Genomic DNA, 17,073 nt, shown 5'->3' with positions numbered 1-17,073 from the left:
GGTGCACATTCCAGCACACTGAGGAACTGCTTCTAGAATCATCCCAGAGCACAAAATGGCCAAAGTTCATGTTTACCATTTTTGAAGTCATTTCGACTTCGGTGTTCGAATTCATAGCAGACAAGTCAGTGCTGGTTCATCAAAGAACTTGTGGAATTACTATAAACAGTCCAGATAACATCTTAAGCAATAAGCATCTGTCAAACACTTTGCACAAACACCATTAAGGCACAGTTTTACAGCACTGGACACAACCTCTGCACTGAAGCTTCAGAGTTTTTTAAACGTCACGTAATGTTGTAGGCTGCTTGGCACCCATCTGCTGTGGGGAATGGCAGAGCCAAACAACTGGATTGTGCCAACCAACACTGAACCTAAACAAGGAAGAAAACCTAGAGGCTCTTGAGCCAAGACTGAAAAAGGATGCAGAAATTTTGGCCACCAGGTCTTCAAGCCTGTACCCAATTGCTCTTAGGACAAATTGCAACAGTTTAGACTCAAGGAACTGTTCTTTATGATTTAAGAGTATATAAATCTAAATATTCATCTCTCAAAGGCCTAAAACTTCCAGTGCCAAGGACTTGATCACTTGCTTTCACCTCCATTAAAGAAGAAACAATACCACAAAATACAGCACCCAAAAGACTGAACGCATCAGCCAACAAGTTCCTAAGCCAACTTTATGGTCAGGGAGGGATATCAGAAACTAAATGGGCAGTTAAGTGTTTTGGGAGTGGGTAGGAAAAAAAAGAGATTTTCCAGTGCTTTTCTTCTGTTACACAAACTATAATGAAAATCATTGAATTCTGCATCCCATGCTGAAAGGATTATGCATTTATCTTCTTCTAGTCGCATTTTTTACTTTTCTAAGTAGTATTTCAGCTTCAGTAGAATATATTAAAGGCATAGTGTAAGGCTCAAAAGTACATCAGATTTAACAGCCCACCATATGTTGAAAACTCTTCTCCCAGTCCAGCAATATATCCAAACCATGAGCTGAAACTTAAGCACTGATAATCTGGAGCAGCACAGTTCATATGTTGAAGGTTTCCTGGACTGGGGGAGAGCACTCCTGTGTTTGCTGCAGCTTGGGCTGCAACAGGCTTAAATCTATGAGTATAAACCCAATTGAATTATTTAGGATTCTGAAATAAAGAATACATGGAAGTATATCACTGAACACAGGATTGCTGAAGGGAAGTCTTTAAACATATGTTTAACTTTAGCTGGTGTTTAAATCTGATCTCTTTCAAAGAAGCCTCGGCATGAACGCTGGATGCTTTCTTTAGCTTGCAGCTCCCACTATGCCAAAAATTCAAAGAACACTGGGGTGGAAAAAAAAAAAAAAAAGCCCATGGCAGGCATTTGCTCCAGGAGAATGCTTTTGGGAGAGATTGCAGATCATTTTAATATTTTGATTACTTTTACAACTTCAAACAAGCCCAAGTTGTTTCTAAAATTCCAGATCACAAACCAGCACATTGTTACCTCCCTGAATTTTAACTTGAATTCTCATCCTCATCCAACAAGATGCCAGGAAACAGAAAAGAGCCTGTTACCATAAACCTTGATAAAATTCAGTGAAATTACCCAGATGGTTTTCATTCCACAGAAAACACTAAACCAGCAGTTTGCAGAGCACAGCATTTTCTAAACACACCAAATAAAGAGAAAACAATACACGAGTCAGAAGTACAAAAGCTGAGCCTCTTATATTTTTGCTCCAGCAGAAATGCAACACAACCAAGATAATCTTGCAGTTCTAGAGCACACCTTTCCCCTGCCAGAGGAGCCCTGCAACCACCAGAAGTGCTACCAAATAAAGCACATGCAGTTCCTAGTGCTACCACTTATTTCTTCCCATGCTACATACAGAAAGGAGGAACAACCCCCCAGAGCTCAGCATTCCCTGCAGCACTACAAGAAACCAAAGAGCATCACCTAAACAACCTATGTACTGGGAATGACTCTGGAAGCAGCCAAATTTAGCTTTTACCCAAAGCTATAGCCTGATTCTGTAGCTCTTAAAACTGTCTAACATTAACTAGTGATTACAGAATTGGAACTTCAAGAGCTGTTAAAGTCCTTGCCACACAAAACAAACCCACTGAAAAGAGCCAAGGACAGAAGTGCAATTCTCTGTGTTGTTACTTAATAAAAAATGCAAAGATATTAAATTACACGTGGGAAATAATTTTATGACAACACCAGAAATCATTGAAATCCACCAACAGCAGAATCAGAAGACTGATCAGAAAGATCAGCAAGAGATAAGCCATGCAAAAATATCTCTGCAGTTACAGATGGATATTCATCCTTTTTACATTGCATCTCCCTGAAACGTTTCATAGCAACAGGGCAGGAGTTATCAGAGAGGAGGGGATGAGACTGGTAACCATACAAACCAGTCCCATCCTCCAGCTCACAGCACAGCTCAACACGGTAAGAAAAAACAGGCGAGTGAGCAAACCCAGCACTTCAGCAAGGAGGACCTGTAAGGAATCAGGAACACATTTCTTCTTTAGATCATTACCATGCTCTTTTCCCAGCACGGTTTTCCTCATCAATCAGCCAGGATGGCACAAGAAGCATCACCACAACCTGCTGAGCACTGCACCAGATCAATAGAGCACTGATGCTCTCACTCTCCTTTGGGAGAGCACGACCTGACACCTTCCGTGTGCCCCCCTAAAATAACTAGAAAGCTGAGGCTGCACAAGAGAAGCTCTGGATATAAAAAATGGTGGGATTACCAGCCAAGACTGCAACCATCATCAGAGGTGCTCCAGGTTGCAGCTCACTGCAGGAGCCACCTCTTGTCACCAGCTTCCTCTCATTGAGCTGCTATGCAGCACAACACTTTGGCACTGCAGAAGGGCATCTGGGAACACGAGATCATTGGCCCTGTTCTTGCTATTTATAGTCTCAAGTGGTGCTACAAGGCAAAAGGCCAAATGGTCAACAGTTTCAAAGAGCAGGTTCCAAAAGATCCCACCTGAGACTCAAAACCACACAACACACACACATCCCAGATCAGCACGAGCTGCCGGCACAGCCCGCGGAGCCAGAGGAGGGAAAATTTACACCATGGAGCTTGTGGTACCCCTGCACAACTCTTACAAGCACCTTCATTAGAAAGGCTAAGTGAGGGATAATTAACAGTCTCCTCCACAAATGAGGACTTCTTTGGGAAGACAGTAATTACTGCCGACTCAGAGAGATCTCTCCCAGAAAGCAGGAGGCTGCTCCGAAGGCAGCGCAGCCGATTCCTTTGGGAAATACCAAAAGACCCTCCCCAGCTCTGCTAATGCAGAGCAGCCCCAGGCCTCTTTCTTCCAGCCCCATTTTTCTTTTCAGAAGCAGCTCCAGCATCTCCTAGACCCTCCTAACAGGCCAATCTGTTCCATGCTTCTCTACATTACTTGACACACTTGAAAAACAAAGTTCTTGTTGGCCCGCAGCATCTTCATGGTGAGAAGCTCCTACAGCACAGCTTTGTGCAGCAAATATCAAAAGCTGTATTAGCTGGGAACCAAATTATCACTTGCAGAATAGTTTTGCAATTAGATTGAAACTGTAAATTGTGCAACAAGCTAAATCAAAAAAACAACTTCATGAGAGACAAAATTAGTTTGTCTCCTGCCTTCCTCACTTAACCCTTTGAAATAACCCACTTCTACACAGATTCGAGCTCCTCTTGCTGCACCACAAATGTTTTCACATTCCTAAAGAATTAAGCACTCTCAAGAACTGATGCATACTTCTCTTCACTGTTAACATCCACCTCTGCCTGACAGCTTCCTCGCCAATGTCTACCATCTGGAGAGGCTCTCTGGCCATCAGTATGATCAGAATTCATAAATCTCTCCAACCTCCTTGTCCTCTTGCAGCAATTCAGGAACCTCTGGTTCCCATAGCCCTCAAGATATTTTCCTTTCAGATAGCCCAAATATACCCACTCTTATTTCAAGCAAGTTCCCATATTTCATCCTGCACCCAATTACAGATATTTGGACAACAACCATTTAGAAACAGATGGAGCTGAAAATTACCTTATTCCTGAGCACACCTTCCTGGCTTCCTGGTAGAGCTGTTCCACTTTGTACAATTAAGTATTTTCTGGAGCAGGGTGAGAACCATCCCAGGCAAATCCTCACTCCCTTGCAGTTACATCAAGCCACTCCTGTCACTACCAGTTCAATGATTATAGAAGGTAAAATTGACTAATTTCTACAAAAGAGACACCTCCAAATATCCCATGGTTTATTGGCTAGATATTCCAAAGAGTGGCAGAAATGTCCAGTCCTATGTTAGGAGTCCCAGATAGGACTGGAACTTAAAATGTCTGTGTCCTGAGTGGGTAAAGCTGGGGTAGGGGCATGTTGCACAACTTGCTCTTCCTCATCCCTGTAAGAGCAGACCACTCTTTGGCATGGCACTCCAAGAAAGGTTTAGCAACAGTTCACCAAGCCCAGACAACCCAATCTTCAAGGGACAGCACTGAATACAAACACCAACCTCTTACACCCTTCACTGGCTGACTCAAGCAATTCTCCACTCCGTGCTGGTTTTCTCAAGCCTTCTTTGAGGCCACCTTTCCCCCCCCATGCATTCTCTGAGGAACCCAGACAACTACCTTATGGGTTTTTTTAAATTCCACTAGGCAGCAGGACACATAAAAATGAGGTGATGCAACACAAAACCAAAGTTCCCCTTATGAATATAGCCCTAGGTACCCAACAGGATGTGACAGGTGGACAAGCAAGCGAGCTGAGGAGGAGGATGAGGTCACAAAATGAGCAGTTGCACAGCCTACTACTAATCTTAAATTCCAAACTCATTATGCACAAGCCTAACAAACAAAGGAGCAGCTTAACAGATTTACAATGTGCCTTCTCCAAGGGTGAAAGAAGTATTTATCAGATAGGAACCTTCGTGTTACAACAGCAATAAATAAATGATCCCAGCAACTTTTCTAAACTGTGCCACCAGACATAATGACATCTGGGATGTGCCTTTAGCATGGCTGAACTTGAGTGGAATGGTAAATATTTGGTACAGATGAAATGAAACTTGCTGGACTGAGCAGAAACCTAATCACAGGAGTTAATGGCATCCCAAGAGACTCCCTGCAAGAGCCCCATAAACTATACCACCCTATACCATACCACCCTAAACTCTTTCCAGCCCAGAAGAGGTTTTGCCCTCTGCTTTTCTGTAAGATCTTCCCCTCCTGCATGTGTACACATCTCAGTATCATTCTGATTTCATTCTCTCAGATTGCAACTGTTATTTATTCAGGCTGGAGTCTACAAACATTATAAAAAGGGTTTGGTTTGTTCCCTCTGCCTCTGTATTCCTGGTTTGGCTTCACAGCTGCATATTACCATGAAGGGAGGCATCTAGAAAAAGCATTTCCAAAGTCAGTCATATTTTATACAAACTCTCTCCTTCTTTATTTAGATAAAGCTCAAAGAATCCTAAAAGTACATAGCAAGTGTGCACAAACCATGCTGAGCCAAGCCCTCCCACTCAGATCTCTCAATGATCCTTTTCCATCTCTGTGGTACTATTCCAGCTTCCCAGTTTGACACATCAGGACCACAACCCCCCCTTGCCCATCTCTTGCCATCTGACAGCTTCCAAACCCTGCTCCCATCTTCTCCCCCTGAAACAGTTCCCAGATGATTTTGCTCCATCCCAAGTTTTCTTGCTTCTCCTCCAGAGATCACAGTAATTCTTCTTTTCTGTGTGTTTACATATTCCAACAGGATGGCTGGGAGTAAAATTAGTAACAATCATTCATCTTTCCTGTCTCCATTCTCCAAAATACCCTTCATTTGGGACATGCCGTTTTTCTCCCATTTCTTCCCATACTTCTGTCTGATCTTCAGGTCCCAACACCCCTTCCATACTAGATTTCTACCATTCATACCCCAGTTTGTGTTGTCACACACTGTGAAGACAAAACATGATGTCTCAGCATCCTTACAGACAAGCTCTGACAATACAGTAGCTGCTATTGGTGTGATACTTTAAACACATTAAACTTGCCAAGCTTCTCATGCCTAAATATTTCAAAGCTGATCAACACCTTTCCAGGTACCCAAAACACTCAAGTCTCACCACATAAAGTCATTTTCTTGCAGAATTCATCATAAATAAATTCTTTAATGTAACAGTAGGTCAAGCCAGGCACATTATCCTTGCACACAGACAAACAAAACTTGCCTTTGTAGGTTGGAACAGGTAGAAACCTTCTTCCTACTCCCTAAAAGTTCAGTGGTCTCTTCACAAACAGTTTCAGAAGCTGGTCTGAGGAGTCCAGACCCTCCAGCATACTCCCCCCAGCCATGCCAGCAGGTTCAGGTGGGCTTATGCCCATTTATATCAGAAGAAAAAATAAAAATTAAAAAATCAGGACAAACAGAGGCGCAACGTACCTGTGAAACTAGATCACTGTTTTGGGGGAGATTATTTAAAAAGCACCAATCCAGTTCTTCCAAAAGATGGGAAGTGCTGCATCATCTCAAATGAGACTGTTTCCCTTAGCCAAAACGTCCCTAAGAAATACCAACTGCAGGGCTGATCTCCAGCCACCTGACACCGTACCTGTTGTATTGGAGAGCAAGAGAAAAAGGGTCTGAAAAAGGATTTGTTTGTTCTTGATGCTCATTTCTCCAAGTAATAAAGAATTCATCAACTCCGTATCTGCAAACGCACCACGTCTGCTTACATCGTAAAGGAATAATCTTCATGGGAACTGATTTTAAAAAAAACTTGTTTACTGTTAGAGGCTGTTAATTACAACATTAAAACACTAGCCCGAACCCTACATTAAACTTGCATTCTGTTTTACATAGCAGCATACGTAACAATCATCACAGCAAGCAGCAATGTTGGCTCATGCTGGAAGAAGTAATTATATATCACAGCAACACATTTTTGCCCATCAACCTGCCAGTCCAGTCCCAGCAGCAGCTGTGAGCAGCAGGTCAGGGTGGGGGGAGCCTACAGAGGGTTTCTACATAATCACCACTTTAGAGAAAAAAAAAAAAAAAAAAAAAAAAAAGGCTATAAACCACCAGACCCTGGCTTGCATGCTTGGCAGAAAGCTGCTAACACAAACATCACAGCAGAGATGTTACCAGAAAAAATGAGCTGGATCCAAAGGCCCTATTAGTGGTTAAAGTATTAGCTAGCAGTTGTATTGCAAGCCTGCCTTGTTAATTTTCAGTTTTTCTACTTGTATCAGTGATATATCCCCCCCATCCTCTTTCACTTAGATGCTCCAATGTTCTCTCTGAAATCTTTATTTTCAGGTGAAGCCCACAGACATCACTGAGTGGGCTTTAGGCAAATCACAAGCTGAAATTCTGGCTAAGGACAGGGGGACATAGCCTCTTCCAAAGGCACCCTAAAACTCTGCTCATTGACAGCAAGCAGAACCTTGGCATGGCTAACACAAGAAAGCTCAGAAGTGTGCTGCAGGACAGGCTGGTCTGTGTCAGACTGTATTACACCCTTTGGTTCCAGTGAACCTGAATAATTCCATCTTGACACTCAAAGAAGCATCAGCTGTTGAAGGTAAAGCAGGAGCATTGTTATATTATGAATATGCAACAATATTCCTTGTCCTGCACTGTTCTTCCCCAGTATGAAATGAAATGCAAAACCACCTGCAATAGTTGTCCTGTCGCTGTTCAGCTGCAGGGGTTACTAAAAAAAAAGAAAAAATAATCATAGTTCTAGTACAGTATGATAGCAGTGGAGGAGTTAACTGTCCAGCAAAATCTGACATGCTATAATGCTTAATCAGGTTGTCTTTGTCCCAGCTAAAAATATATTAAAAGGCAGTGAATTTTACCAAACAACCAAAGTATTTCAAAAACTTCTTTAATCCCAAAAAGAACAAGACAGACAATAGTGGCCAAGAGCCTGACCAGCTTAATGGAAGTTGGACTCTCATTTTGTTCTCAACACTGAAGCAAAAGACCATTCTGGGAAGACACTGAACTGCCAACATGCAATTTCAATTTTTAGCAGAAAAGTAAACAGAAAATTACTCCTTCTGTTTCATTTTCAGAGTCTTCAAGCACATTGATTTGAAAAGCAAACCCAGAAATAAGAGGACAGCACAGTAAGTGTCAGAACAGGTTTCTCCTGTGCCTTCATTTTTAAGCTGCTGTACAGATTTCTTCCCACTAAACTTTTAATCATTGGACATGGTGAGAGGCTCAATTTGTTTATAAAATAACACATCTGCACATCTCTTCTGCTCATTTCCCAGTTTTCCTCTAGATGCTGACCAAACTGCACAGCAGGAATTAGCTATGTTGCCAACCACCATGCTGGAAAGGACCTCTTATAAGTGCCAAATAAAAACAGACACAGTGCAGAATAAGATCCACAATGAGTTGTTGATGACAACTGGGAGGTTCACAGCAGTCCCAAAAATTCTGGTCCAGAGGCTTGTGAAATAACCCCCACTCCATCCAGGCAACAGAGCAGGACCAGTAGCACCCCAGCTACCCATCAGCAGGGCTGCAGAGGTTTATTTTCAGCCATTTAAAATGCAGAAGAATGTATTGATTCAAGTTATCACCTGGATTCTGCAAATCAATAGTAGACAGCTAGGGAAGCTCCCACTTCACCAGAAAAGTATGGATTTATTTCATGCAGAGTGCATGCGTGCTGGTACACAACTAACAGAGCCAGCAGGATGATAAATAAATAGAAAACACATGTGCATGCTAAAAGGTGCAAAGTCAGTGCAGTTATCTCAGCCTCAAAATATCTGTGAACTCTCTGACCAGCTTGGCAGCTGAACAAAACCCTCCTGAGGAAAAGCAGGCTAGGGAAGCAAAAAGGTGATGTTCAATAGCTGATATCAAAGCAAATGCTGAACCAAATTTCCCAGACTGTTTCTGTTCCTTGCTAAATAGCAAAAGCCTACTGCAAATAACAAAGTGAGGGCTTTGCAGAGGAGAAAAGGTCAACCAGGATCTCTCCCCACGGAAAAATGCTCTGCTCCAGACAGGGAGCTGCACCAGCTCCCAGCCTAAAGTCATACAAAGAAACACCACTTATTGTCTCCACATGTTTATACAATAGACACTGGGATTGCAGCCTTGCCTTTGGAGGCTGTTTGCAAAAATAAAGGAGTACAAAAAAGATGTGGCGAGGGTTTCCTTCCCAGTGAAGGGACTCTGAGGTGCAGAGCAGACATGGGATTATTGACTCACTCACAAAAATGTTACCAGAGATTTCAGAGCCTACTTCTGCCTTAGCTCTACTCCCACCAACGTTGGTTAAGACTTTCACCATTGACTTCAGGCAGTGGTAGCCTACGTATCACTTAAAACTCAGCTATTATTACCTTTCAGCTTAAAATACGTCGTGTTCCTCTGTAACAGACGGAAAAATATTTCAGGAACTTTTTAAATCTGTTCCTCCAAGATACATTTTTATTTTTTTCTTTAAAGACGCTGAGGCACGGTTCCTGGATGCAAGCACATGTGACCTGTTCTAAATAAAGCATATTTTCCACTTCTTGCACAACTGGAACAGATATAAGCAGTAGCTTGAACAAACTGCATTGCAGAACCCAACCAGAATATAAAACACTTGAATAAGATCCATAAATAGCAGTAATATGAAAAGACTACCTCCAGTAAGGCACAAACTCGATGCTGAGAAGCCTAATGTAATCAAGTTCAAATTTAATCACGCTGCAAAGTTGATTTGCAAAATTAAATTTGATCATCTGCAGACTTAGGCACTTTAGAAAAAGTCTTCTTTGGCTCCAGAGTAAGCACACAGTTTAAAAACGTGTGCCTCTTTGGTGAAAGTAATACTGCCTCAACACACACTGGATAAAAAAAGAAGTTTTTACTAAGTTGAGATTTCAACGTTTGGAAAAAAAAAAAAAAAAAATCAAGAAAAATGAGTGCTTCACAAAGGATCCTATGTGGATAGAGATGAGGTCCTAGCAGATATAAGTAAAATATTGAACGTTTCTATTTTTAAAAGCATTTGGACACCACAAATTATGGGAATTTTATAAAAACATCACTGCTTTAATAATGACAAACTCCACATCTCAATGTTATGGCTCATAAAGCAAGAATAAGCTTCCTAAAAACTTATTCATGCAACTTAAAAGCATTTCCTAATAATTTTTCCTACTAAAAATACTTTAGTAACTGGATCATTCAGGTGCTCTTTGACCAGTCTGAAAATAAGTAAGCTGGGAAATGGCAAAAGAAAACAGTATAAATAGGAGTAATTTACCTGCAGGTACATGGTTTTTTTTAAGAGGAAGCTAGCAAATTACAACTGACAGTAATTTGCTGGTACTTGCTAGGTCGTGCAGGCAATCCAAATAGACACATCAGAGAGAAACAAAAAAACAGAAAACCAATTCAACACAGGAATTTTTTACTGCATCTGGCACATCTGAGTTAGTTCAGATCACCCCACACAGAGGCAGACTGTAAAGTCTTTACTGCCAGGTAACAGGAGGATATCAAAAACACCACTTTAGTAAGTCAAATGATTTACAGCATCCACAGCACCCTGATGACTGCACACAGACCGTGTCAGGATCTGTGTTTACTTTTGGTAATAACTGATGATTTTCTTCAACCCATTGCCTGAAAACAAAACTCCATCAATTTCATTGTGTAGTGCTTACACTAGAAAAATCTTATTTACTTTTTCATTACACAAACACGTAAATATTTAAGTGGATGTACTTAACATTAAAACTATTATCCTTTGGGAGTTTGGTAGGAGAGGAATAAAGCATGAATGTGAGGAAATAAAATAAATCTCCTTGTCTTACTGGCTAGTCATACAGTCCAGTTTCCTCCCACAGTGAAAAGTGACTCTGGAGAAACCAAAGCAACTGAAACATCATCTCAGTTTTCAAAGACATTCAACCACAGCAAATTCCAGAGAGCCCTTAAATGAATCTTGCACTGAGCACAAGAAGCTAACTCCTCCTGAGTCCGAGGGGTTTAGGAAATATGGTTGGAACTGATGTATCTCAGCTCCATGTATTCCCTCCATCCCTTGTGATTAAAGCTTTCTGCTGGGCTTACATTTTTCCTTGGCCTCTAGCATTCAATTGTGGCTTGGCCTAAGCTAGTACAGTATTTACTGCAAAAAAGCTTTTATTATTGGACCCCTCGGAGCTTTGGATTGCAGACTTGAATTATGAAATATGGATGGAGTAACTGTGATGGCATATTGAGGAGGAGAAATCTTCAACTGGATGTCACAGACTGGAAAACAAACAAGTCTGGGATGAGGCAAACAGGAGAGTTTAGTTGAAGACAGCAGTATCTGCAGGGCTGAGTTCAACTGGGCAACAAAAAAATGTTTCTTGGTTCAGAGCACAGCATTCTTATGTCCATCTGAGCTTGATGGCTTTTGCCATGTGCTCAAAATTTTAGCTGCTATCAGTAAGTTGAGGATGCTTCTCACCTCTTGCAGTTAGAAAAGCTCAGTGAAAGCCTTGAATGTTGCTAGGATATCAGTTCTCACCAGGGGAGGGAGCAGACTGTTGTTCAGACTCAACTCCTAATATCAGCCATCACCTCTGGTTTGGCTGCTCCCCAGGCACCTTTCCAGAGCAAGGAGGGAAGAAACCAATTCCCATGGCCACAGCCCCATCTACACCACGTTGACCTGGTGCTATTTCCCCCGAACTGCCATGCAATTACTCCTGATTTACATCCACAAGAGAAAGCAGCAGGGTTATGCTGGATACCCTTGATAATTATCAGTCAGACTGGTTTCAGGCCTCAGCAAAGCAGGACTACAGAAGTCCTCTGAGATTACAATCTGCACGTCACACAGCAAACAGGTTTGTGAGCAACTTTTGCCTCCTGTTATCATCAAGTTTTATCAGCCTGGCTCCAGGGACAAGTTTATACGGACCTGGCAAGGGCCCTGGCTCCTCTGCTTCTTCATTTTCAGTAAGGCCAGGAAGACAACTGAGACTCTACCTTGAGGTAAGAGCAGTACGTGAGCTGGGCAGGCTCCATGATGAGGTTAGGATGTCAGTTTGCTCCTTGCCAGAAAAACTGTGGGTTGTTATTCCACCCTCGGGGCTACCCTCTTCTTGTATGCATGGGTACGTGCAAAGGGACAGGGACAAAGCTGGACACCTCTACTATCCCACAAGTTCTCCTGGAAACATGAGAACAGACCTGAGACACCAGCAGGCTGTCTGGAGGGGACCCTTTAAACTCCAAGGGTGGGCAGTGCCAGCTGCAAGAAAATCAGGTGAGAAGGAACATAGTGGGGCAACTGACTCTGAGGAAGTGGGGTGACATTTAGAAGACAACCAAATACTCCAGTGCTTCATTACAGAGTAGTTTTATTATTTCATGCCCCTGAGAGAAGTGAGCAGCAGGGGGACACATTCAGGTCCTAAACATAAAATCACAGGAACTAAAAGCAGCTGCAACATCTGTGCAAGGTCAAATGCAGACCTGGTACCTAAGGCTCTGTGCCCACACTGTTTGAAGGCACAAACTGCTGATTACAACGTGGACAATCATAAAGGGACAGCTACACACCAGTTAGAACCCACAACCGGTGCAAACACTGATTTTGGACAACACCATGAAGCATCAATGCTCCACCATCCACCCTGTGACTGCTGCACCCCACTGCCAACACAGACACTAAAGCCAAAGCCCCGTGGGTCTCCCATCCCTGCTGGGAACCCACCACTGCTGGCAACCTATCTTCTCCCAGGCTCCCAGCTAATTACCTGGATAATAGCAACTTCCCTGCACAACCTTGGAGGGCAGAGGAGTTCTGGTTAGGTTGGCTGACCCGTCAGGCTGTGAAAGGCATCACCACCACTCCGTGCACCATTTCTCAGCAATACCCAAGGCTCGGGGTGAGGTGCAGACAGGGCACAGCAGGTGGCCTCAGATGTGCCAGCCCCTCCGACACCCACAGACAACCTCAACATCTTTTACTACGAGACCTTCAGCGCTTCTGAAGCATTCAGAGCACGATCAAAACCGCATTTATTTACGTTGAAGTGTGTCTTGACAGGCAGAACATTCTAAACTTGCACACCGAGGGGAGGGGGGGGGGAGGCGGGGGTGTTAAATATTTACCTTCCCGTTCATTTTTCAGCTGCATGCACAGTTGTACCCAGAACACTGTTAAAACTAAAAACCATGCATGTAACCAGAGGCTAAACAACATCTTCATAGACACGATGCTCTCGCAGCAATGACCTTAGCTCAGCCGAGTCCTGCGATGAAATGGAGGGCTCGCTCCGGACCGAGGACTTTGAATGAAAAACCCAAGGGGAAGGAGAAACTGACGAGGTGGAAGCAAAGCATTTGGGTTCTTTTCCCAGCACCACGATGGAAAGGGGGTACCCAAGACCCCTCAAAAGGAGAGCAACACACACTGCCTTATTCCCCTTTAAGGGCCGTATCTCCCCGACACAGCCACTCCAGATAAGCCCAGAGGGTATATCTCGGGGGTAAAATACTTTAGAAAGAGACTGACGTACCCAGGCAAAAGTTTCCCGTCCTCACGCAGCCGCCAAGTAACACACCCGCTCTCAAAATAATAATAGTAACAAAAAAATAACAACAACGACAACAAAAATAAAAACAAAACCAAAACGACCCCGAAACAACCTTAACGCGCCGCAAGACCTTGCAACAACTTTGCAGCTCGACCCCACCTGGGTGCTCCCACACCTGCCGGGGGGGCACGGCCGCTCACCGGGGGCAAGTGTCGCCGATGCCCCCCTCCCTGTCCCCGTCCCCCCGTCCCCCCCTCCCGGCGTGCCGGCGAGGCCCCGCACGGCCAACAATGCCCTTTACATAACGCCGGCCCGGCCCGCCCTCCCGCCCGACAACGCCGCTATTATGGCAGGAAGCACCAAATGGCCGCCCCGCTGCGCAGGATGAGTCCCTTCAGCGCCGGGGTGGCCCCCGAGGGGAAAGGGAGGGGAGGTGGGGGCTGATTTCAGCCTTCGCCCACGGCCCGAACCAGCGTCCGGGGGCACGGCGTCCTCCCGCCGCCCGTCCCACCTGCTCTTGAGGGGTTGGCTCTTCAGCTCGTAGTAGGTCTTGGGCTCCTCGTGGAACTCCTCGCCCACCTCGAAGTCCGGCACGATCCCCGACTCCGCCTGCATCGTCGCCCGCCGCCGCCGCTGCGAGAGGGAGAGACGGGAGGTTACCGCCGCGCCGAGCCCAGCCGAGCCGAGCCGAGCCGAGCCGCACCGCCCGCTCCCGCACACACACACACAAACACACACACACAGACACAGACACACACGGCTCCGCCGCCCGCCCCGCCTGTGGGACTTGTAGTCCGCCCCGGGGCCGGCCCGGCCGCCTCCGCCCGCTGCGCACTACAACTCCCGCCGGGCCGCGCCGCACCGGGAAGGGTCGGGCCGAGCCGGGCCGGGCTGTCAGCCGGGAGCGCGGAGGCGGCTAAGCCCAACCCAACCCAACCCAACCCAACCCGGCTCAGCCCGGCCGTACCCGCCACCTGCCCCCCTCCCCCCCCTTATTCCCCCCCCCCACGGCTCCTATCCCGGTCCTTTGGCCCCGCCTCTCAAGGCTGGCGTCATACGCTCTGACCATGACGTCACGGCTGCCCTCCGGAGCTGCGACGTCAGGGGGTCGGCACAGGATGGCGGGGGATTTGCCCGGGGAGCAGGATGGGGGTGTCCGTCCCCCTGCCCCGCTGCGCAAAGGGGGATGCGAGGGGGTGTTCATCACCCCCCGAGTGATCAGATGAGGTTGTTCAGGCTAAGGAAGGCTCCGGGAAGATCCTGGAGCTGCCTTCCAGGACCTGGAGGGGTCTATAAGAAAGCTGAGGAGGGATTTGTTACAAGGGCGTGTAGCGAGAGGACAGGGGGTAGTGGCTTAAAATCAAGAGGTTTTGGTTAGGCATGAAAAAGAAATTCTTCACCATGAGGGTCGTGAGATGCTGGCCCTGAGAAGCTGTGGATGCTCCATCCCTGGAAGTGTTCAAGGCCAGGTTGGATGAGGCTTGGAGCAGGGGAAGGTCTTCCTGCCCGTGTAGGGGGCTTGGAACTGAATTACCTTTAAGGTCCCAACCCTAATCGTCCCGTGAGTTTATGATTCTGTGACAAAGGGTCTTGTCAAATATCCCTGCAGGAGGTGGGCATCCAGCAGCACACCAAGATCCCTGTGGAGCTGGAAGGGATCCCTTGTGCGTTGCCTTTGTCAGGAGCTGCGTTAGGGATGGAGGTGAGGGTTATGTTAAGCAGAGGATGTGAGCAGTTTGAATGCAAACAGCAGAGATCTGCAGGAGATAGAGGGTGTGACATTTATGGTAATTTATTTTGCCAGGCGTTCACCTCCCAGGACTGTTTGCACTTACAAAAAGTTCTCAGCAAAAGAATTTACAGCTCTAAGAAGCTCCCTGCAAACTTTATGTGTCTTTATAAATTGACAAAAAGTTCATAAACGTTGCTAAGAAAGGTGTGATAAAATTAAAGTTTTGAGAGCCAGATGGGTTTTAAATTACTTGCAGCAGAACATTTGCAATGCTGACTCTTTTTCCAGACTGGCTCCTGCAGGATTAGGGAACTAAGGGCAGATAATCTTCAAGCACAAAGTCTCTGCCCTGCTTCATCATGATCCCAGGGATGACAGAAGCAGAAGGATGGGCAAAGGGGAATTTGGGTGTTGACAGGGATCAGAGATGTCCTGTGCCTGCCCAGCCCCTGTAAGTGATGGGGTAGGTCTCACCGTGGGTTCAAAGAGCATGGAGGGGGAGGGTTCTCTTCTGAACTTGTTAAATAAACTTATCTGGCCTTGCTTGTTTTCTTCTGATTGGGGTCTCTGTGCCACAAGAAAATGGATTTCAGGAGCAGGGTGCTGTTCCCATGCTCACAGGGGAGCGATGACCATCAGGATGTTCCCCTTTACAGTCCAGAGAAACCTTTGTCATCTCTGTCCTATCTCCTTACCTGGTGTGATGTTAGGGTGACAACGACCTTCCAGTTCAGAAATGCCATAGGAAATTTCATTCATGGCATTTCCCCAGTACTTTGACCTCACTAAATGAAGTCACAGCACAAAGGCCTGGGACATTTAAGGATGCTGTTGGTAACTGATGCCAAATAGTTCTGGTCCCATCGTATCACACACAGCTAAAATCACACCACTCCTCTTGTATCAGTGCAGCACCACTTACTCCAGCAGATCAGATAAGCCCCAAAAGGGGCTTTTTCCCATGTCCTTTTGCCTGGTCACAGTTGCAAAAGCTGCTCATCTCTGCTTGTACCTGGACAGCCAGGACCCCTGCTCATTTCAGGCAATGCAAACAAAACCAAGCAAGGATTTTAGCATGGTTGAGGAATTTAAGTCCCAGATTATTATGCATCTGCCAAACTCCAAGCAATGACTTATTAACAAGAGTAATTGCTTTAATGAATCAGATACAACAAACTGGATAAGGCCCTGCAGAATGTTCTTTTGAGCCCACATTGGCAGATGGCTGGGATAGCTCGACAGAGGAGTAGGCTTGCTAGCAGCACTTTGGGAAAAAAAACAACCAACAAACAAACAATTAAAAAAACCCAAACCTTAGGGAAAAGAAAAAACAAAACAAACAACAAACCACAGCTAAGCTACATTTACAGCCTGAGTCTCTGTTGTTTAGGAGCTCTTTTGATAACTCTGTTGTCATGAGCGAAGAAGTGCTACAAAATTTGATGCAAAGGAGCAAGCAGGAGGACTCATCCCTTTGTAAATACTTCTATTTTTCCACGTGTAAAAATGAAACAGTGTCTTCTGCTGCTCAAGATGTATAGCTTAGGAGCTTTCAGCTCTCTTTTAATTATAGCACTAGTTCTAGAGAACTAAGATCTGGTATGCAAATATATGTCCTAGGCAAATATATGTCCTTGCTTCACTTGAGATACTGGACCTTCAGTAGAACCAACGTGTTCAGTTCACAAAGAAAGAGGAAGCAGGTTTTCCTTTCATCAGCTCATGAAGATTTTATTTCTTTCTTTCATCCCTCCTCATGCCAGGTTTGGGT

At 45.1% G+C, this 17,073-nt stretch overlaps 1 protein-coding gene across 13 annotated transcripts in view; it reads right to left on the bottom strand.

Moving 5' to 3' along the window:
* MITF (melanocyte inducing transcription factor) overlaps nt 1-14,526 on the bottom strand; it is a 102,331-nt gene extending 87,805 nt beyond the window's left edge. For 6 of the 13 annotated variants that reach the window (XM_071756293.1, XM_071756294.1, XM_071756296.1 and 3 more), the window contains exon 1: nt 14,082-14,316. Coding sequence is in view for 5 of the 13 variants with exons in the window: in XM_071756290.1 (XP_071612391.1) it covers nt 14,082-14,185 (104 nt within the window). In the remaining 8 variants the exon portion in view is untranslated. The other 7 variants (XM_071756295.1, XM_071756299.1, XM_071756289.1 and 4 more) reach the window with 6 other exon arrangements.
* Between the last annotated feature and the right edge of the window lie 2,547 nt (nt 14,527-17,073).

This window comes from Heliangelus exortis, chromosome 12 (genome assembly GCF_036169615.1).
Source record: "Heliangelus exortis chromosome 12, bHelExo1.hap1, whole genome shotgun sequence".
In the NCBI taxonomy this organism is placed as follows: Eukaryota; Metazoa; Chordata; class Aves; order Apodiformes; family Trochilidae; genus Heliangelus; species Heliangelus exortis.
This window is presented reverse-complemented; position numbering and strand designations above follow the sequence as displayed.